We start from the raw sequence: 22,169 nt of genomic DNA, 5'->3' as shown, positions 1-22,169 counted from the left end.
AATACACAGGTCCTCCATACATAATCTATGAGAAGCTATGCATTATTTCTTTTAAATACAAAACTAGCTAAATCTGTGTATTTATAGACTCTTGATTATTGATATTAATGTACATGATAAGACTAGGATAGTTACAAGTGCATGTGTGAGCAAGAAATTTGATTTTGGAATTTCACCGAATTGTTAATTCACTATCTTGTCAGAGGAAACTATGAATAAGTTTTTTCCAATATAAAACTAGGTAAATCTGTGTATTTATGTACTCTTGATTATTGACATTAGTGTACTTGATTAGACTAGAGCGATTACAAGTTCAGGTGTGTGCAAAAATTTGATTTTGGAATTTCACCAAAAATGTTGATTCATTAGTATGTGAGGCAACTTTTTCAGCCCGGGGCCACAGGGTGCGAAGGGTTAATGAATCAAATCTGATAATTTTTTTTTCATGGGTGGGGGGGGGTCAGCTCAAATTCCAACGACCCCCCCCTCCCCGTAAAAAACGAATGCTCCCTAAAGACTTTATTCCATCTAATTAATTTCAATATTATGTAAGTTCGGCGAAACAAAGGTAGTGTTGAGATGGGTATTGTGGTGTTGCCTGAATATACTCTTGGCATGTATAAACTAATGCAATTCCTAGATTCCGTATACTCTTTTTAATTAGGTCCTCCCTCTCTCCATATAATTTCTAACGAGTCTCTGGCACGCGGCACGTGGCACGTGAATTAGGCTTACCCCTCAATGAGTACATTGCCACGAAATTGTTTTAGTTTGGAAGTAACATCACAAAAATAATGCCAAAAGTACAGCTACCTCGGTATACATGTATTGTATTTGACTTTTCTACGTGGAGGGGGGGGGTCAGTCAAAATTTCTGAGTTAGAGAGGAGGGGGCACACAAATTCATCATGTGGGTTACTCGAAATTTTGGAGTTTCCCATGAAATTCGTCCGACCCCCAGGGCGGTGAATAATGACGGCTCTCTTATTTTGGGCCACTGACCCTCTAATGCTAAGCCGACCTAACCAACATGTGCAGACCGCACGGCGCCCAGTGATTGGCGTCGGAGCAAAAGGTTAATCACACAATTTGATTTATAGAATGTAATATATATTACAATGTTCAATAAATACATGAACATTTATATCTTTGTCTCCATGGCAATGTAGCACCTAGAATCGAAGTCTGCCTTCAAAGTCCTATCAAGGCATATCGAATACGACATTCCGACAATAGATAAATCAAGGTGCTAGGTGGTGAGGGTCACGCGCAAAGCACCATGGGAGTTCCAACATGATTAATCGTCCATATGACGTCCGGCTGGCCTTGAGTAGACATGTTTGATGCGTCTGGACGATCACCTTCTTCAAGCATTTACGTAGGAAGTTTTCGATTTTTTTGGACACAGGGCATTTAGTTGTGCACAAGTTATGTACCAATTTCGTTCTCTGTGATTCTTTTAGCTCGCTTGATGTTTTTAATCGTCTATTCGAAAGCAATCGTAATGATCGATGTACTGGCTGCGGGGCTCTATGCATGCGCCAACGGCGCGTAAGTGCATGATGGCCGCCGGGCGTTAAAAGCCTTGCCGTAGGCCAACATACCGTTGCAGCTTTTCGATTCGTCGTATACACTGCTCAGTTTTCTTCTCAAATATGTAACATTATTTTTAAAATCCCATACCAAACCGCAAATAAACGAAAACCAAAAGAATTTTTTTACGCACGCAAAATCAGGACTGCAGCGACTTTGCCGCGGATCCGTAGCCCTACCACTCCCTTTGCTGGTTATGTTGGGGGAGTGGGGGCTACGGTTCAGACACTGTAGAAAGTGCACAGTCGTGCGCGTTTTCATAAATGCGGCGAGAAAGTGAGCGTTTTTCTTGCAATTCTCCAGAAAAACAACAAAAAAACATCATAACCCGGAGTCGGAGTGCATCGAGCGCCTACATGTAGAAGGATACCTATGTTGATGTATCTCCGTTTAGTCACTTTTTCGTGTTTCAGCGAGCAGGTGATTTGGAAAAATCCGCCATCGTGTTGTTAATTTACAGAAATTGCTATAGGAACTTGTCTGTAATTTTTGTTGCCTTTACTGTATTTGGGTTCATTGAAAAAATAATTTTGTCATTTCAGATTGCAGCATCAGAATTAGTGGCAACAATACAAGAAACTGGAGAGAGTTTAAAGTGGACCATTCCGTCATGTCCTGTAATTACACTGAACTTTTGACAAGGGTCGAGTTCTCAGCAGCAAACAATGAGTTGTACCAAGGTTTGGAGAATGGCATGATTCAAACACCAGATCACAGACCTTTATTATCAAGTGATTTGCAGATCACACATGCAACAAATATTGTAAGAATCCAGCAATGATCCCTCGAATCACTGTTCAGTGATTATTCACATGAAAATATATCAGAGGATAAACAAGAGGAAATAATTCACACACTGCCCTCGAAAGTTATGGGATCAGCAGACACTAGAACAGGGTCATGTCATGTTGAGTTCTTGGGAAACTGTGAATGTAAAGTTGAGACCAGATCCAGACAATGAATTTCACAAAAGGGCAATAGCAGTCGATTTTGATGTAGGCTTCGGTTTTGTTGAAGTTGGTTTTATTCAAAAAGAACTGACGAAGTATGTCCACCCTCTTCTGCATTCACACAAAGTAAGAGATGTAAAAGTGAACCACATTAAGTTTCAAACTACACTTTATGGTGGTTGGGTTTTATGCCAAAATCAGTATCACAAGGGTGGGAAGTGTTTGGGAACCGGAAGTTATCCGGAAACGTTTGACTGTGAGGTAGTCGCCTACTGTATGAATACATGACAGTCTTCCTAATTCTGTGTAATAAAATACATACAATAAAAAGATAAATACTGCATTCTTGAGTATTATATTAGAACATTCTATTCTAAAGGTATGTACATGTATGGTAGCAGGTACAGACCTTACTTGCCAGTACTGTAAATTTACTTTAAGAGAAATAACTGCACATAAGCATTAGATGTAGTTGCTGCATGATTGCGTAATTTATTTCTGTACCAGGGTTCAGTGAACAGACATATCTCAGGAATATCTTTTAGTATTAAAATGTTCAAAATTGTCACAGCAGTGTTTGAAGTGGTGGGAGGGGTTCTGGCAAATTATGGAACTGAGCTCTCACAGTCAATGAGCCACACTGGGGTAAGGAGACCCTTTGCTTGGAAAACTCCAGGATCAGATCGCCGTTGAATCCTGATCTTATCAAGGTGCTCCACTCCACCCTTTGATGGTTGGTTGAAATTCTGTAGAGGCCCAATAGTGTAGCGGTCATCAGAACCAGTCCAGTAATGAAATGGTTGATCTGAATTAACTCTCTTGGCAAATTTATTGCATATTTGCGTGAATAAAGAAAAGAGACATGATGAAAATGTACCATGTAATGTAAACTATGTATGATGAACAAAAAACATTTCAATGGCAAATAAGCAGTGGAAGTAAATTGTCTGGACCAATGCCACTGATTTCTATGGCACAGTTGGACCAGGATACAGAGAAATGGGTTGAAAGGGTTAAAGTGATTGTCAATTTAGTTTAAGTGGGTGATGATTGGCTGATGGTGTGGAAGAAACTGAAGCACATCTATTTGATACATTGAAGAAGTCATTATAGTTTATATTATAATGATCTTCAGCTTCTGTGACAGTTGTAAATCTGTTTGAGATTTTTGTGCATCAAGTTCTGCATGCCTGCCCTGTTAGATAAAGCAGATTGATTTTATATCAATACACTAATAACATCATTTGCTTACACTTCGAAAACATGACACTGAATCATACTAGCATATGATGCCATGATTATCACTTTCATGCAGTTAAAATGAAAATTGTTAAAAATATTGCAATATTATTATAAAATATTACAATATAATAAGGATTTTAAACATAAGTAGTTATGCTAGTTCATCACTGTGTGTGATGTTCAAGTTTGCTAAAGTTGCTAATGTTCTATATGAGAATGACATGAAAATAAGTTGTAGAAAAAATAAAGCGTACACTCCCGTTTTTCATATTCGTTGTACAGGCTACTGCATCAGCTCATTTCATCCAGAATTGCTGATCTTTTGTAGCAGGCCAGTTGTTTCTGTCCTCATCTACAGCATGGTATAAAGCAATGAATTGTACCAATGCTGCCTCTTCTACAGAAGGCCATTCTGTAGATTTACCATTGCTTTTCTGCATTGGAAGACAAAGTAGAAAAAGTGATGTTTCGACTAGACAACCTCAAGGGATTCAAACAAACAGAACCTTTTCATTTTAAGTACATATTCACTCAGTACTCAAAGTTTTGTTTCCATTGCCAAATAAAACCGTTCGGGAACTATCACCAAGTTTGCCCTCACCATCTTCATCATATCGGCCGCTACGCCTTTTCTTCAGTTGTCTCGGGGTCGGCGTATTACTCACTCTTTGTCTCAACATCCTACATGTACACATGAGTACAAGATCCTACATGTACACATGAGTACAAGTAACACATGCATGTTCGTAAATATGCGGTAGTTACGCAAGTCAAACGGCGCGTGTCCTTAAAAACCTTAACTACGACTCAATGAAAACTACCACTGGAATGGTACCGAAACGAGCGAAATGTCGTTTGTCTTTTTCAGGAACGTGTACTGTAATAGGGTAATCTAAATTTTATTATATTACCATGCCCTGTCATTGCGTTTCAATTGGTTGAGTTGAACCGCGTGACTGCCCACAAATACACAGTAATGGTCTGTTTTCATGCATTTGAATATGAATAATATCGTAAACACTGCAACTTTACGGCCAAAACGAAAATTGTGATTTGTACAAAGATCATAATCAACCACAAAATAGAATAGAGCATTTTTGGGCCAAGTTTAGACACTTTTTCCAAAAAAATCTCCGTTTGCAAAATTTTTGCAGCGCGCACTACATATCTGGGGCCCCGTTGTCGTTCGCACGGGAAATTTTCGTAAATTTTGACGTTTTTTCAGGGTTCGTTGATAATATAATTGAAATAACAGACTCCACGCTGACCATTGACGGTTATCTATGAGCAAGGGCGAGAGGAAAGCCAAATTAACGGGCTCGGCAAGCCTCGCCCGTTAATTTTTCGCTTTCCTCTATAGTATTACAAACGATCGGTAAGTTGCAATCACGGTGGCCTTCACATACCGATAGGTATAATGTGTTAGGCGCCTATGAGATAGTATAGTGTCTAAATATGATGAAATCGATAAATTAACAACGGGCGCTGTTGGGCTCCCATGTAATTTCACGTACATCACATATTAGTCTTTCAAAATATACACATAACAAAGCTGTACGCTCACTTTTTAGTCTGCTAACTTCAAACGACGTCGTCCTAGTACGATCGTTGGCAACAGTACGCCATGATGCAAGCTGACATACGGAGTGGAAAAAGCAAAAAACTTCACGATTCGGAGCAAAATTGATGGTACTTACCTCATAGAACGATGTTAACACGTATGCAATTATACAATTTGGATTGGTTTTTCGTTCAGACTTATTTTCCTTTACCTAATCTAAGAAAACGTAAGTCGATCGCGCACAGAAAGCCTCACCTGTGACACTGGAAGAATGTTTTTTCTCATGAAAAGCGGGTTAAAACGGAAGTGACGTCGTGACCCACACCACATAAATAAATCTGTACCGATGCAATGCATCCAATGAAAATCACATGTAAGAATCAAATGTCAAGCATACATAAGATTCAAACCGGAAATAAGAAATGATCAAATAGTAGCACAAGACACAGTAAAATTAATGGTTTATTTGCATATTAAATAACTTTTGTAATTAGTGATATAACTCTGAAATTATGGCACCAAATGTGCCGAAACCTGCTACAGAATCCGACCTTATAAATATCTAATTATCGCGTGAAGCACTGAGAAGTGTCAGGTTAATTAAGGGTTCATTTGCATATTTATTGAACTTTGTAATTTGTAATATTACTCCGAAATTGCAGAGTTGAATTTGATGAAACATGCTACAGACGTTTATCTGATGAATGTCTAATTGTTCTATGATTCATTGAGCAATGTCAAGTTAATAAACAGCTCATTTGAATATTAAATGAAGTTTTGTAATTAGTGATTTTACTCCGAGAGTGCTGTTCGAAAGTTGATGAAACCTACATATAATGATCTGACAGATATCTCATTGTTCCATGATGCATACAACTGTATAATGAACCTGTTGTAAACCACGTGACCACATTCAGTTCACATGTGGTCTGTTTTGTTTGTTCAATGTTACGTTTCAATGTTAATAAGTAAATCCTCAGTAGCATGGTCGAATGCGACGCTCGTGCTGCATTCTCAACCTCATAGCAGAATTTTTAGCCACGTTACCAGGTCTTCCAGCTTTACTTGGAAAATTTGCTTCATAGATGTAAGTATTACCTATGATGTTTATTCAAATCGTTATATCAGCAAACCATATATATATATATATATATATATATATATGCCATCATGCTGGCGCTTAAAAAAGCGAGTAAATCGCTTTAAAACACAAGCGTTATAATTTGATCTTCAACTCATTCAAAATCGAATCTTAGCATCTTCCGCCCTTGTAATCACAGTTCTCCACACGAGGAACTGTGTCGTCGTCTGACCCCTGCTGGTTATTTTCAGGAGTTGGATGAAATTAACGTCCACTTCTTCAAATCATTTAACAGAGCAAACAGCACGCCAAGTCAATTTTACTAATATTAAAATATCGTTACATGTGACACGCGTTGTTTGTGCAACATTTACTTCACGGTCTGCTTGTCATAACTTGACACTACAAATGAATTATCCCATTCTTCAAAAACTAGTGTTCTTGATGGCTATGATAATGTTCACGTTAAGGCAATCTGTGAATTATTCCCACAGAGTGATTGGCACATCCATTGTGTTCTTAGAGTCGATAAATAATAAAAACAATCTAATGGCCACCCCAATATAAACCCTGAACACTCGAACTTGGACAAACTGGGACAGTAGGAGGTACAAGCCGGGTAAATCAGTTACAACACCGTAACAGTTCTTCATAATTGAAACTGTTTAAATACTAAAATACCATAATACATATACAAAGTAAGGATGTCCAATCATCAAATCTCACATGTCACTCAATCACAAGGCACTGTCAGACGGCGATCATACACAAGCAGAAATTAAATTGGCACACTCAGGCCACTTAAACGAGCGAGTATAGAAGGCTAGTGTATCTTGTCCTATAGAAAGAAAGCTGTCTGGACTTCTGGATGATAAAGTAAATGACATGTCGTATGTCTGGATGAATCGAAATTTTAGCTTTAGGACATCCTAATGTATCGATAGTTTACATTAATAAATTTACAGTTTATTGTGGGCTCGTTTGCTGCGGTTTGTTGAACCAGTCAATCCACTACAGATAATAATCTTGCAGAAACCGAAGCGAAAGATTATTTGTCAAAGTAAAGACGACTTTCTCTGACACTATTCTGAAGTTTTAAATATTTTATGATGTCAAGCCCTTCCTTTCTCGTTTTTCAGCTTTCAGTCGAAGAGGACAGTAATGGCAAATTCACAACCAAGACGTGTCTTCTTGTGGGCTCATCCCCGATCTCTTTCAACTGCTTTTGAATTATCTCTGGCGAGTCGACCAAAAACAAAAGCATTCCATGAATTGTATTCTCTCGCTTACTTCTGTGGTGATGACAGAGCTTTCGAAGACAAAATAGCCAGGGCTCCAGGATACACAATCAAACACGTGATCGAAACTCTGGAATCGGATTACCCCGGAAGAGATGTCATTCTGTGCAAAGATATAGCTTACTGCTTAGGAGGAGGTTATGATCGTTTGCCTAAAGGGTATAGCCATACTTTTCTGATCAGAGACCCGAGACGCAGTATAGCCAGTTTATGCGAAGCAAACAAAATCCTTGATATACCTCCTTATAGGTTCCCTTCAACTGGAGGCGTAAAGCAACTTCACGACCTTCACTATTACGTCACTAGTACCCTGAATCAGAAAAGCATCATCGTCGACGCGAGTGATCTTGCAAAACAACCTGAAAAAACAATGAGGAAATACTGTGAAGCGGTTGAAATTCCTTATTGCGAAAGCTATTTAAATTGGAAACCAAACAACATTGACCATTGGCATACGATTTTCAAGAACACGGCCTATGAAATATTTTACTCCAATGCCGTCAGAAGCACCCACTTTGCATTATCATACGACAGAGAGCAGGACCAAACAATTGACACTTCCGCAGTACCACAACATGGACAGTTGAACATTGAAGCTGCTCTCCCTTATTACAATGAACTATTCGAGAAGCGATTGCGACCATAATAACTGGCGTTTAAGAACGTTACTGAATAATAAAGTAATCGAAGGTACTTAGATCAATTTTAGTTCCTGAAACAGAAGAAAACATTTATGGAAGCATTACCGTCATTTTTGTAAGTTTTACCTGTAACGTTTTAGGGATACGAACACTTGATAGAGGTTTTTGCCAAAACCTGGACACTTTTTGCTTAATAGTTCCCTTTGGGAATTCAGAATACAAAGACATCTAGCCATATCGTCAAATCACTCAAAATTCATCTATTTCAATGAGTATTTCTGTGAAATGTAGGCGTCATTTAGCATCTTTCGATGCATATTGGGTGCTATACAAATAATTTAAACTATCGTACTATAACCTGTACGGAAATCCGGTCACGACATGCGACCTGCGACTTCAAAACTGCGACCTGCGTCCTGCGAGTTTGAAACGTGACCTGTGACTTCGGCATTTAGACCTAGGTGTAACCTGCGACTTCACAACAGCGACCTGCGGCCTGCGTGTTTGTCAAACTGCACCTGCGACTTCACAACTGCGACATGCGACCTGTTACTGTTACCATAACGAGCACTAGCAACGCTCAAAATATGCCCTAAAACAAAAACCCTTATATTAAAACGTCCGGAAACTCCGGTCGATGCTGGGTCATGTTGATTATAATATGACAACACACACCGGATCGCTCACTATAGAGTCAGTCAGTAGTGGCCAACTCTCTCAATAACGAATCTGGCTTCTCCTCTTCGAGAACGTAGATGACTTCATCACACAACCAAGCGGAGCATCTGATGAAGGAACCCCATTTTTGGTTCCGAAACACCGTTAAGACGAATCACTCAATAAGGGAGCCTTCAGTAATTACAGGGGGGCTGGGCCGGGGGAATTTCGCGAACACCTGTACCGTAAAATGTGACCCTTCCCCAATCCTCCTATCTAAAATGTGACCCTCCACCTTGTCCGACATTCTAAAACTTGACCCCCCCCCCCCAACCACTGCGGTATTCTCCCCGGGAATAACTAAAACAGTATCAGCTAATTTACATAACAATTGGTTCAATTGTTATGTTAGGGACAAATTACAGAGGGGAAGGCTGGTGTTTTTGGAGGGACAGTCCCAATTTATCACGCAAGAATTTTTGAAGAGATATGGTATTTCATACATTTTAGGGAGGGTCACCATATTTTGTGCAACTATAAGAAGGCAAGATGTAGCTGATTTAGTGCTTCATCTAAAAATATCAAATCATAATACATGGAGTCTATCAGGCAAATTATTGACAATTTACCCCCACAAAACATGCTATATCTGTATTTTATATATGTTTGATAATGTATTTAAATGTACTTTGCTTGAGTAGGGAAGTAAAATGAACATTTGTGTACAAGAAATTGATTTCTGAATTTCATCTAAAAAGTTGGTTCACTATCCATGTGTTTATGATGAAATTATGAATAGTTTTTTCCAATACAAAAATAGGTAAATCTTTGCATTTGTGTACTCTTGATTATTGATATTAATTTTCTTGATTAGACTAGAGTGGTTAAAAGTCTATGGTTGTGTAAGAAATTTGATTTTGGAATTTGGGTCTATGATGAAACTATGAATAATTTTTTTTCAGTACAAAATTAGATAAATCTTTGCATTTATGTATGCTTGATTATTAAGATTATTGTTCTTGATAAGACTAGAATGGTTACAAGTCCATGGTTGTGCAAGAAATTTGATTTTGGAATTTCACCAAAATGTCGATTCACTATGCATAGGGGTCTATGATGAAACTATGAATAATTTTTTTTCAGTACAAAATTAGATAAATCTGTGCATTTATGTATGCTTGATTATTAAGATTATTGTTCTTGATTAGACTAGAGTGATTACAAGTCTATGGTTGTGTAAGAAATTTGATTTTGGAATCTTACCAAATGTCAATTCACTATGCATGGCGGTCTATAAGTGTGTGGGTATTTTGTTGGTGATTTCCTATTCAGGAAATATCACACGGACAATCAAAGTTTTGGCCATAATATCAGCTTCTGTCAAAAGTGACCCTCCCCCCAAGATAGGTTTATAAAAAGTGACCCTCCCCCTTGAACTGTTTTCTAAAAAGTGACCCTCCCCCCAATTCCCCCGGCCCGACCCCCCTTGTAATTACTGAAGGCTCCCTAAACAAACCGGTTTACCGGGGACCCAGATCACATGACTAGGGTCAAAGCACTATCGATTCACCGGTGTCTCGCCATGTATTCCACATAAAATAAATGCAATGATCCTTTTATTCACCACGTCGTAGCATTAAACAATATTGGTAGAGCCGATGTGTGGAGTTGCCCTCATTTTCCTTTATATTTATAAGCATTGTTCCGTTGAAACCGGACTTTGAAAGCAACCGAACAACACGTGGGCCAACACAGCTGTGTCATCGAAGCTCATCTCTGTCCTAAATGACACCACCTATCACTGATATTACTTGTGACTGCTTTTAGTACTCTCAATAAACACCAAATACCTAAAATCATGGATCAGGTCGTGATCTCGCAGGTCGCAGTTTCACAACTCACAGGTGGCAGCTAGGCCAGAGCACCCGGAAGTCGCAGGTTGCAGTTTGACAAACACGCAGGACGCAGGTCGCAGTTTTGAAGTCGCAGGTCGCATGTCGCATGTCGTGACCGGATTTCCATAAACCTGTGTATTACTGCAATATGACATTAAACTGGTCCAATAATCATTTCCATTCAAGGTAATACATTGCCAGGTCCATGGGACAATTGTGATTCTGTGTATTACTGCAAGTATAATTTATGGGAAAAATCTGAAATGCATGTGCCAGTTAGCAAAATGTGCAAGAGTAAATGAAAAAGCGAAACTCTGGCTGTACCGGCTTAGATTGATTCTTAGTACTTGATGTGTTTTAGCATATTGTTTCTCTAATCTGCGTGCGAACACATTCAAATTGTTTTTGTACCTTTTCGCCGATTTGGACGGAATGTGGCATGTCATCAAGATAGGTATAGCTATGCAGTCTACCTATTTTTATACAAGAGATACTAGTGCTCTATATCATGTTGCTTGAGGATGGTTTTGTGCATTCAATTTCAGTCAAACTATCGTAGAAATTCTTCAAGTTGTATTTTCAGGCTTGTCAGACTCGTTTGCATGTCCTTCAAGGCCTGCAATGCATATATTTTACTTCGTTGACCTTTATATAACTAAGTTGACCTTAACATAACTAAATGAGAATCCAAACACCTTTTGTGTTTGTAATGCTCGTCTATCAACGTTCAATACAAACACTTACGGGTCAACTGTCTCGCTATCTATGGCATAGAGTGTTGGTTCCATTGCAGTGAACCTTTCTTTTTTTTGATTTGTTCATATTGTGATCATCGGAGCTTCTGTGGCTTGGGCGGGGTTTAAATGTTTGGGGCTTTCTCTTTGTCCTTTCGAATTGTTTGTACTTGGTAGTTTCATATGTAAGTTTTTTTTTCATTTGCAACTCTCTGATACGTGATTATTTTCATTACTTATAGTTTTCCTTTACATTTCTATATGTTTTCCTCTGTTTTCGCTGACATGTTCAGAAACTTTACAAAGGAAACTATCACAACCAGCAGTATTAACAAGATGAAATCACGCCAATACCAAAACGATGGACAGAAGCAAAGTTTGTTGCAATTATATATCCTTAGAAGCCATAAAAAGTCATCTTTAAGTTGCAGTCAAATTTGATGTGCCCTGTATCTAAAAAGACCTTTTCTTATATCGTTGAAACCATAAATGCACAGCTGTTAATGAAGAACTGCCCTTAGCTAACAATCATTTTACTCATGAAAAACGTATATATGAAAACCTGTGACAGGAGGGTAGATAATTGCATCAATGAGACTGACAAGTGTCTTGTCATTTTTCTCTTTCGCAAATTGTCACTCTATCAATGTATTTCGTTGCTTTCTCATACTGAGTTGTCATGCTTTATATAAAAATTGCAGGTTTCATAATGATGAGTACTCTTTGTTAAAGAGTCATTGAATTTGCATACATCAGGATAACTCTGATATTTATCTCTGATATATTAAAGTTATGTGCTGTAAAACTGTAAATAAATAATCCAATTCGTTGCTGGTATGATGCTTTGCAAAACATACTTTCAATTTGCAAACATTCAAGTAGCTCTGACATATACAGCATATATCTTTCATATTGATATTACGCGCCCTTCGGGCGTGTAACATATATCTTTCATATTGATATTACCCGCCCTTCGGGCGTGTAATATCAATATGAATTACGCGCCCTTTGGGCGTGTAATATCAATATGAATGATGCAATGTCAATATGCATGATGCAGTTCAACGTAATGATGCAATTTGTGGCTGATGTGATGCATTTTATGCAAGTGTGAGCCAGTGTCTTTATTCAAAAACACACTGCCCCCTCCCGCGTTGAGCATTTCAAAAACATGGTGACGCCCCTGATCACTATAGTCAAAGTCAGGGTGAGCCCATGAATCCACCACCCCCAAACTGAATAAACTGACCAGTCCCTTAGTCGCTACGTGTATCTGTTGTTTTCCCTCCTTGTCCAGAGCATTCTCTTCAGAGCATATTATATCATCACATCAACTTTCTTATCAACTTTGTCTTCGAGGGAAGATGACTATTACAGAACCAACAAGAGGGAATGCATAACAGCAGAGTGTCTTATGAAGGCACCTGACTTTGGTCCCGAAACACCGTTAGGCTTTTCGGGGACCCAGGTCACATGACCAGGATTAAAACACTTCTGATTCACCAGTGCCTTACCATGTATTCCTTGCATAATAAATAAGATGATCCACTTAATTACTACATCGGAGTACTAGCAACTAACGGTACATCTGATGTGTGAAGCTGCCTTCATTTTCCTTGTAATCATTTTTTCCGAACAAAATTGTCAGTTTTAAAATCTAAACATGTGAACAAAGAACAAGCGATTTTTATTATTTTGAAATTGCCGAATACAAACTCAAATGTACATATTTTGAGACTTATAGTTTGCCTGCGCCACACCATGTTCTTTCCACACAATTAGATAATAAGATAAGTAAATGGCAAACAAATAAATGAATAAACAAATGAATAAATATATACATGAATGAAGTCAATTGATTAATGAATAAATAAATTAAAATGGAATTGATGAATGCACTTTGTAGGTACTCATTTTTGAGTCTGAACTTTATATGCCAAGCAGTGTTCTTTCGAGAAACAAAATAAATAAATAAAGTAAAGAAACAAATTAATTTAAAGTACAAATCATGCACATATCGCGTTTTTTTTTTCTTAAAACTGTCCATCAGTAATTTGATTTTAATAGCTGAAAAGCTTCTCTAGCTATAAAACACTAAAAAAGAAAACTACACAGAAATTTAATGTTATATCTCCCGAATTTTTCCTATATTTGATATGTCGTTCAGCACTACCAAAAGAGTCCAAAACAACAGGAAACATTTGGGTGTTGCAATTTGTTTGAGGTCATACAACAGATTGACTGGACTATAGTAATGCTGATAGAGTGCCAGCTATTGTATTTTTTTCTTTTTCATGATCTTGACAAGGGAAATCAATTTAAAAAAGCTGAAGAAGCTAAAGCAAAGTTAAGGGGAAAGTTGACTTGGCTGCCGGACTATATACAAATATCCCAAGTTTCTGTGACATCACAAAAAGATCAAAATAGCGACTTTGTCCCTTTAAGACTTAAGGTGTTTTCCCCTAATGTCTCCTTTCTTGTTCTTGTATTGTCTAGAGTTTTTTAAATATAATGATGGCTATGTTTTGGAGTTATCCCCGAACGATGTCGACTGTCTTCGATTTGTCTTTAGCGAGCAGAACGGTGACTAAAGTATTCAACGAATTATACGCATTGGCTTATTATGACGCTATAAGTGACGTTGACCATTTATGTAATTTACTCCTTTGTTCTCCAATGAAAGTTGTGAACACTTCTTCAATTACTTTAGAAGTAAAGCTTATCGAAAACTTGCCCCTTTGCCTTGAGTTTTGAAAGTACCATACCCGGTATGGTTAGTAGATAAAGTACGGGAAATGAAGTTGGAAATGTCTGCGATGTTTAGCTAGTCAATAATTTACATGTAGATGCGATTGCAATCAATTGTTTCCTAAGTTTCAATCCATCAAGTTTCAATCAACTCTGACATCAAACAATCTGTTGTAAGTTTAGTCAGCATCAATCTGCATTTTGAGTTTTAAGATCAGAGTGTTTTCAGCCTTCTACACGAATTCCTCATATAATATTCAATAAAACTATTGCTTAAACGCTCGTTTCACGAATACAGTAAACATTTCAACCATTTAGACGTTATGTACCAAAGATGACGTGTATTGATTGATTTAATAAATCATCCTCACGTCACATGCTGCGAAAATAGTTCAAGGTAGATTTCCATTGAACTTAAAACACATATCACGTGTACAATTATGACGGGCCAACACAATTCACACGATAACTCAGTAATCAAAGTACGACTTCAACATTTTTTCAGATAACGACAAGGTAAATAGGCAATATTTCATAGGTTAAACGCCCTACTTTTTCATGGTGATATACTTTAGAAAAATGTGCTTTATGTTTGCACGTGCCATTGTTTTAATTCAATTTGTAACATGTCTCTAGCGAGGTCGATATCAGCAGTCGCGTTGCCTTCTAAGTCTCATAGCAGTATTGGAGTCACACGGCTTCGTCTTGAAAGCTTTGCTGTGATTTGTTGGTTCCAAGATTTGAGTATAATCAAGGTTTTCATGTCGTGATCAGTCTATATTCAAAAACCATGCATGTACATATGTCACATCGTTCACCGTGACCACGGAGGGAGCGAGAAAAATATCGTGATAGAAGACTTTCGCACCATCGAATAGTTATCTGTGAATACTATTATTTGTGGCATTTTTCTCTCATAAATCAAGTTTTGGTAAAATTCCATTTCGCTTGTAATAATTTTCGATATTCCGCTTCGAAATCTAAGCGTCTTCTACAATTGTTATGTTACCCTTAATCCAGTTGTTTTCAGGAGTAGGTATAAGGAGAGGGGGGAGGTCAAATTTCATGCATGCCTTGAGAGGGTGATCACATCTATAAGACGGAGAGATGTGGCCGATGTAGAGCTTCATTCAAAAACATCAAATCATAATACACGAGTCTATTAGGCAAAATTTTGACAATTTTACCCTACAAAACATGCTATATCTGTACATTTATATTTGTTTGATTATTTATGTAAATGTACATTGCTTGAAGTTGGGGCGGGGGTTAGATGTGTGTTACAGAAATTCGATTTTTGGATTTCATCGAAAGCGGTGATTCACTATAGATGGTAGTCTATGAGATAACTATGAATATTTTTTCCAATAAAGAACTAGCAATATCTGTGCATTTATAGACGTTTGATATTTGATATAATGTCCCTGATTAGAATGGGGTGGTCATAAATGCAAATGTGAACAAGAAATTTGATTTTGTAATTTCACCGAAATTGTTGATCCACCATGCATGGTAGTAGTCTGTTAAAAAACTAGAAACAATTTTTTACAAATTAATACAAAGCTAGCTAAATAAATTTGTGATTTTCTTAAAGTTGACAATTGATATAAATGTACGTGATTAGAATAAGGCGTTTGCAAGTGCAGATGCGAAAAACAAATATGATATTGGAATGTCACCCGAAAATATTTTTCTAGGGCTAAACTATTAAACATTTTCCCCTACAAATCTTGCTATATCTGTGCATTTATGTGCAGATGTTTTCAAAAAGTGATTGTTAGGCTGTAATATTAAAGTTTCTTGACAAAGGGTAATAGTGTTCTCTGTACAATTACTAACCAAACTATAAATGAAGGTAAACATCACATCCGTTATCCTCTTTGATTTTAAATATCCAATTGTACTGCAAGTAGTTGATAGAATTATTTATTGTAAAATGTGATTTCTTTCATCGAATTACTTGAAATCTTGCATAGCAGTGATTATTTGTAGAATTAAAAAAGAATTCTTTGAAAGTTCAAAGGTCAAATGAGAAATTATATATCAATTACGAAATTATTGATATGGACTGTAACACGCAGGGGGAGGGTGACAACATGGAAATTGGGGAGGTCACTTGTTTTCTTGCAAACCCTTTTGAAAGGTCAATATTTTTCATGCAGCGTCATTTTAAAAAACACTTGCCCTCCCTTTCTTCAACCTATGTTCAATCCCTAAGCTACCGTATGCTTGAGGCCTCGAGGAAAAATACTCCTATACCTTTGTCTTCAGGTCTAGCTGTCTCATTTGCATGCCACCGCAAAGAAAATTTTGAACTCAAGTTTGCGATATACTTAAGATAGCATGAGTGCATGTTGAAATACGCAGTATTCGATCTGAAACAAAATCTACTCACACAAGTTGAACGTTGTTGTCGAAAAATAAATTCAGATCACGACGGAAATTCAACTTTTAACTAGACCGATGCATGTAACACAGCTAGAGAGTTAACATCAATGCTATACACGTACGGGATTCGTCGCCAATGTCACAGAGTCATTAGCAAGCCTTCAGTGCAACATACTCAAAGGTCACTGCCTTCACGGGAAGTCCCAAGCTCCTTCGCGTTGGCCGTGCGGACACTCCCTCGTATAGATGTCTGTCGATTCTGTCGATCGAGGTCCATTCTAAACTTTGCAGAACAACTGCAAACAGAATGGACCAGAACAAAGCAAAGAGGGGCTTGTGGTCAACGAGAATGATTTTGTGCGCTTAAAGAAGCATATAACCTACTTAAATATGCAGGAAATCACATGATCATTCGAGGTCAACACGGCATACGGTCATATCCATTGATAAATCTTGCTGGAGCGAAAACAGGTTCGTAATATTAGTATACGTAATGTCGCATGCCTCATTGCAGTTGCTCTTTAATAGCTGGTGTCGAAATCAAGGTAGTCCATGGTCATAGGACAACCAAACTTTGCTTTGGGACTACTAATTTCAGGAAATGATTACCAAATGAGACCACCACTTCTTCAATGTGTCACGGAATAAAACCGCATGTGTACAGCTGAATGGGGTGTGTTGGCTTCAAGCTGCCTTGCGGACTTTTTCATATACTGGCCAGTGATCGTGTCTAAACCTTGTGAAATTTGTATAATAATGGTCAATTGACCGCACACTTTGCTCGTTTGTGCAGAGTTACAAACAGCATGTAACCTACTGTGTCATCAAGACATAAAATACTCGTTACTCTGTCTATAATAGTGATCGCTGTTAACGGCACTGTTGTTATCGGTTCACTACATTGTAGGTGACCCAAGGCCAACCAGCATGAACCCCTCCACCGATACTGCGATCAAATACGCCGAGCTGCGCAAGGATCAGTTGGATGTTTGTTGGCAGTGGCTGTCGTCAGGTTTGGACTGGGGTCCTGATGACGTGGTCCTGGACATAGGCTGCGGAACTGGGGCCTACTCCAAGCTTCTTTTAGACAGAGGACATATTAAATCGATTACAGGTATCAAACATGGGCAATATGGCTCAGCTACGAAACTTTATAATGAAGTGTTTGACTTCTTTCAGTTATCCAAGATGAGCTACATTTCAGTCGGCTTTTCTGATAGGACAGAAATTACGTTACTTGATTGTCCCTGAGAAAAAATAACATATTTTGCTAGCAATCAAGTAATGACGCCACTATGACCTTTGAGTGATAAATGAGTTGATTTCGGGTTGGCTTTGGATTGGATGATTGCGTCAATAATCCATTTAGGTGCACATAGACAGACATGTATGTATGTATGTATGTATGTATGTATGTATGTATGTATGTATGTATGTATGTATGTATGTATGTATGTATGTATGTATGTATGTATGTATGTATGTATGTATGTATGTATGTATGTATGTATGTATGTATGTATGTATGTATGTATGTATGTGTCTCTCTCTCTACATATATATATATAATATATAATATATATATAAAGACAAACATACATACATACATACATACATACATACATACATACATACATACATACATACATACATACATGCATGCATACATACATACATACATACATACATACATACATACATACATACATACATACATACATCATACACACATACATACATTACGTATTAGATAGATAGATAGATAGATAGATATATAGATAGATAGATAGATAGATAGATAGATAGATAGATAGATTATTGATAACTCTCGTTGTACTGATAAATAGACTGCATTGTGTATTGCCAATGACCAAGTGTTTCATTTATTTATCAGCATGAAAATGAGTGCAATATCAAATTTATTCGCCGAGCACTAGATTTTAATTATAATCCCTATCCGCCTTTCCAATGCCCTCAGACACGGAGACAAAAAAACCTTGTTGAAAGGATAACAATGGGATAACAAAAGCCAGATACTCAAACTGGAACACGATGACGTGCAGTCCATATCTGATAAACGTCAGTAAACTTGTTACAACATGTCCCCTTCGTTTCCAATATTCAGCATATATTTCGTCCCACTGTTTGTTGCGATTATTTGCGCTTTAATCTAAATTGGTTCCAGATGTACTCTGTTTGGCTGCACAACCACAACACAGTAAGTTGAATACCAAACACCTGGCTGCCTGTCAACACTGCCTGACTAGGATTAATGAAGTGCATGCACATGCATCATCCATCAAACAATCCTCCTTCATTGTTCCCTTCCATCAATCCTTCCATCCATCCAGCCATCCCAACATATGCAGCATATTCGTGTCGGCACATAGATTTGCCATTGCATCAGCTATACAAACGGAAAGGAGATTTATATCGGGATACTTGCAGATGGCTCTTTCAATGAAATTGATTAAATTAATCATTTTCCATCTCAGGCTATGACAAAAGTAAAGAATTTATCGACGTGGCAAGGCAGGTAAACTTTGAAGAGGGCAAAACAATCTACGAAGTAGCTGACGCAACCGATGCTGCGACTCTGAAACCAGAATGGAAGAGCGCCTTCACAAAAGCCATGTCCATTGCAATGTTCCAGTTTATCGACGACAAGAAAGCTTTCTTCAAAAACGCCTGTTGGTGCCTGAAACCTGGTGGATACTTTCTGATGAATTTCCATCATGGGAACGTGATGGGAACTCTTGAAACCATGCGACAGTACATGTCGGATCACCCAAAGTGGAAACCATTGACTAAGGTATTGTCATATTTACTCAATTACGGCGTCTCTATTTAGGGCTTGTAGTTAGATTCGTAGCCTTCTTCTCATTCTGACGTAACACGTATAAAAAGTCGGTGTGCGACAAATCACTATTGTGCACGAATGCTTGTTCCGTACTATCTTAAGAACTGTGTTCAGAAATTGAGATCATTTTACTTAGTGACCTTTTTGTATCTTGGTATGCTCTTGTTTAAACAAATAAATATACCTACATCAAATGTAAACAAGAGTCAAGCAATCAAGCAAAATTATGTCTGTGTACAAGGGAGCATTTTTTACGGGGAGGGGGAGGTCGGTGGAATTTAAGCTACAAATGATATGCAAAAAGCGACCCCCTTCCAATCAAATTTATAAAACTTGACCCCCCAATACATCAATCGTAAAATATGACCCCCGCCCTCCCCCCCTCCAAAAAAAAATCTGATTTGATTCATTTATTGCACTTCAAGCCTCTGGTGAAAAATAGTGACCCTTCAAATAGTGTAGTTTTTTTGCCGTCTCCATACAAACCTTCGTAAAATTAGACTCCCTCCTCCAATCATTGATTGTAAAATTTGACCCCCACCGAAAAAATTTTGTAAAAATCAACCTCACCCTGATTTCCACCGACCTCCCACTCCCCGTAGAAAACGAATGCTCCCTAAAACCACTCCCTAATTTCTTCAGTGGATGTAGAAGTTTCTGTCATATATTGTGAGGACATATTACCATTCTTTTCTACACAAGGCATTAGAGGGGAGAGAGAGAGAGAGAGAGAGAGAGAGAGAGAGAGAGAGAGAGAGAATTACGTCGAAACTTCAAGGACTGATGGACATACGATTATAACTTATTTCATTATTTTATTATGTAACTACTTTCTCTCTTCGCTATTAGGACTATACCTACGATGTGTACGCCGCATGTTTGTTTCGAGGAACCAGAGAGCAGCTAGAACAGCTTGCTATCGAATGCGGGTTTTCCGAAGCTCATATCGAAGAGCGGTTCTGTTATTACTATGGTAACTGCAGTGAAGATGATTTCAAGAGTAAGGAAAAGACGTTTTCAATAAATGTAAATCCACGACCTTCAGATGTATTGTCTGTGCCAGTGACTCGGTCACAGGCCGCACTTGCTTGCGTAATGAGCCTCTGTTCAATACTTTGCCCCTAGATCTGTAGAGACTGGTTCTCCGCTTCGTGTTTGCTGATGGCTGCGCTGTCGCCAAGAAAAGGGTTCGGTATATGCCATTCTATCCATGGCTGTCATTGGCTACCTTTTCGAGCAATCTGATGCTCTAGTAGTTTGTTTGAGAGATCCAAGATGTATAGATGGCAGTGTTCATTCGTGATGTTAGCTTTGTTCTGTGTTCAAAATATGCTCCAGCGTCTTAACTATCGACGAAACATACCGAGTACGGAAATGTTTTAGGAAATCACGCTAGCTGTGTACCGTGCTGATCTCGTTAGAGAGTAGTATACCTACCGATGCACGCCCACTATTGCCCCATGATTCAAAAGACAGCGAGAGTGAGACTTCAATTGACCAGAAACTTGACAAATTGGCTGCCACATGCCGGACCGTTGTTGTGAGCACAGCGCAGCCACCGGCAGAAGTGGACCAGGCAACTAGATGAATTTCTCGTGTAGCAAGCTAAAGCCAGCGAACACCCTTGCCTTGCTTTGATCAGCTCTGTAGTTAAGTCTATCTTTGCCCTGCCCTGAAACTAGGTTTATTATCTTTTCAGGAAAAAATAATATGATAAGGTATAATCAGATGTTTCTCTTTACGACGCTGTATTTTGATGCCATGTATGTTGCTTGTGCCTGATACCTATTGTACGCCGTCACAAAATTATAAATTCATGCCAATAAGTCAGTCACAAGCTTACCATAGTGCATTTTTATCTGTAGGCTTTATCGATATCCAGTTTGAACAGATCCAACACATACCAGCCGACAGAAAGAAGGAATTTATCGATGACGCATATCAGAAGCTCGTTGAAATCAACGAAAGAGACGAGCAGGACAGACTGTGCATCAAATGTCCGACCTGGATTCTTACCGCCAAAAAATGACAGCAGACGACAGGTGAACATGCGACTGAAATAACACCACCCGAACTTTTTTCCGACATTTTCGTATGGAGTTACATAGTCTGAATCTTGTCGTGTTGTAACACACGCGTTGTCAAATTAAATTGAGTAAAGTCCTTGTCATGACTTGTCTTATCCTGTTTATATTTTGAGCAGCAAGCGTATGACATGTTTGTAATAGCCACGTCTGCTTTTCATCTTCACGTCTCGCTGACATCTGCCGCAGATTTGTTAAATAGCACTACTTTGTCTCATTTGCTTTGGGCAGTTTCCCCCGGTACTACTCAGACTTGTTGTACAATGAAATGCGATATAGCGTTATCCAGGAAGTACTGTATAGGTTCAAGTTTATTTATCTTCCAGTGTAAAAGTTTGAAATGGGATTTATGTTTGAAACCCCATTATTTGGTGAAACTTATTGTTATTGAATTCGTACCAACCATAGTGTCTTAGTGTACTTACCATAGAATGTTA

At 38.2% G+C, this 22,169-nt stretch overlaps 1 protein-coding gene across 1 annotated transcript; it reads left to right on the top strand.

Annotated features, from left to right (window-relative positions):
• Window positions 1–16,993: 16,993 nt before the first annotated feature.
• On the top strand, window positions 16,994–21,821 carry LOC139138612 (uncharacterized). Its single transcript, XM_070707054.1, has 5 exons — window positions 16,994–17,259; window positions 17,696–17,902; window positions 19,284–19,600; window positions 20,498–20,648; window positions 21,514–21,821. Exons 1-5 carry the CDS (start codon window positions 17,193–17,195, stop codon window positions 21,675–21,677), a joined length of 906 nt encoding a protein of 301 aa, XP_070563155.1. The 5' UTR covers window positions 16,994–17,192; the 3' UTR covers window positions 21,678–21,821.
• The last annotated feature ends 348 nt before the right edge of the window (window positions 21,822–22,169 follow it).

This window comes from Ptychodera flava, chromosome 1 (genome assembly GCF_041260155.1).
Source record: "Ptychodera flava strain L36383 chromosome 1, AS_Pfla_20210202, whole genome shotgun sequence".
NCBI lineage: Eukaryota > Metazoa > Hemichordata > Enteropneusta > Ptychoderidae > Ptychodera > Ptychodera flava.
This window is presented reverse-complemented; position numbering and strand designations above follow the sequence as displayed.

Coding starts and splice junctions, on each gene's coding strand:
- LOC139138612 (XM_070707054.1), top strand. CDS start 17,193: ATGATCATTCGAGGTCAACACGGCATACGGTCATATCCATTGATAAAT. Junction 17,260..17,695: donor TCTTGCTGGAGCGAAAACAG/GTTCGTAATATT, acceptor ACTACATTGTAG/GTGACCCAAGGCCAACCAGC. Junction 17,903..19,283: donor ACATATTAAATCGATTACAG/GTATCAAACATG, acceptor TTTCCATCTCAG/GCTATGACAAAAGTAAAGAA.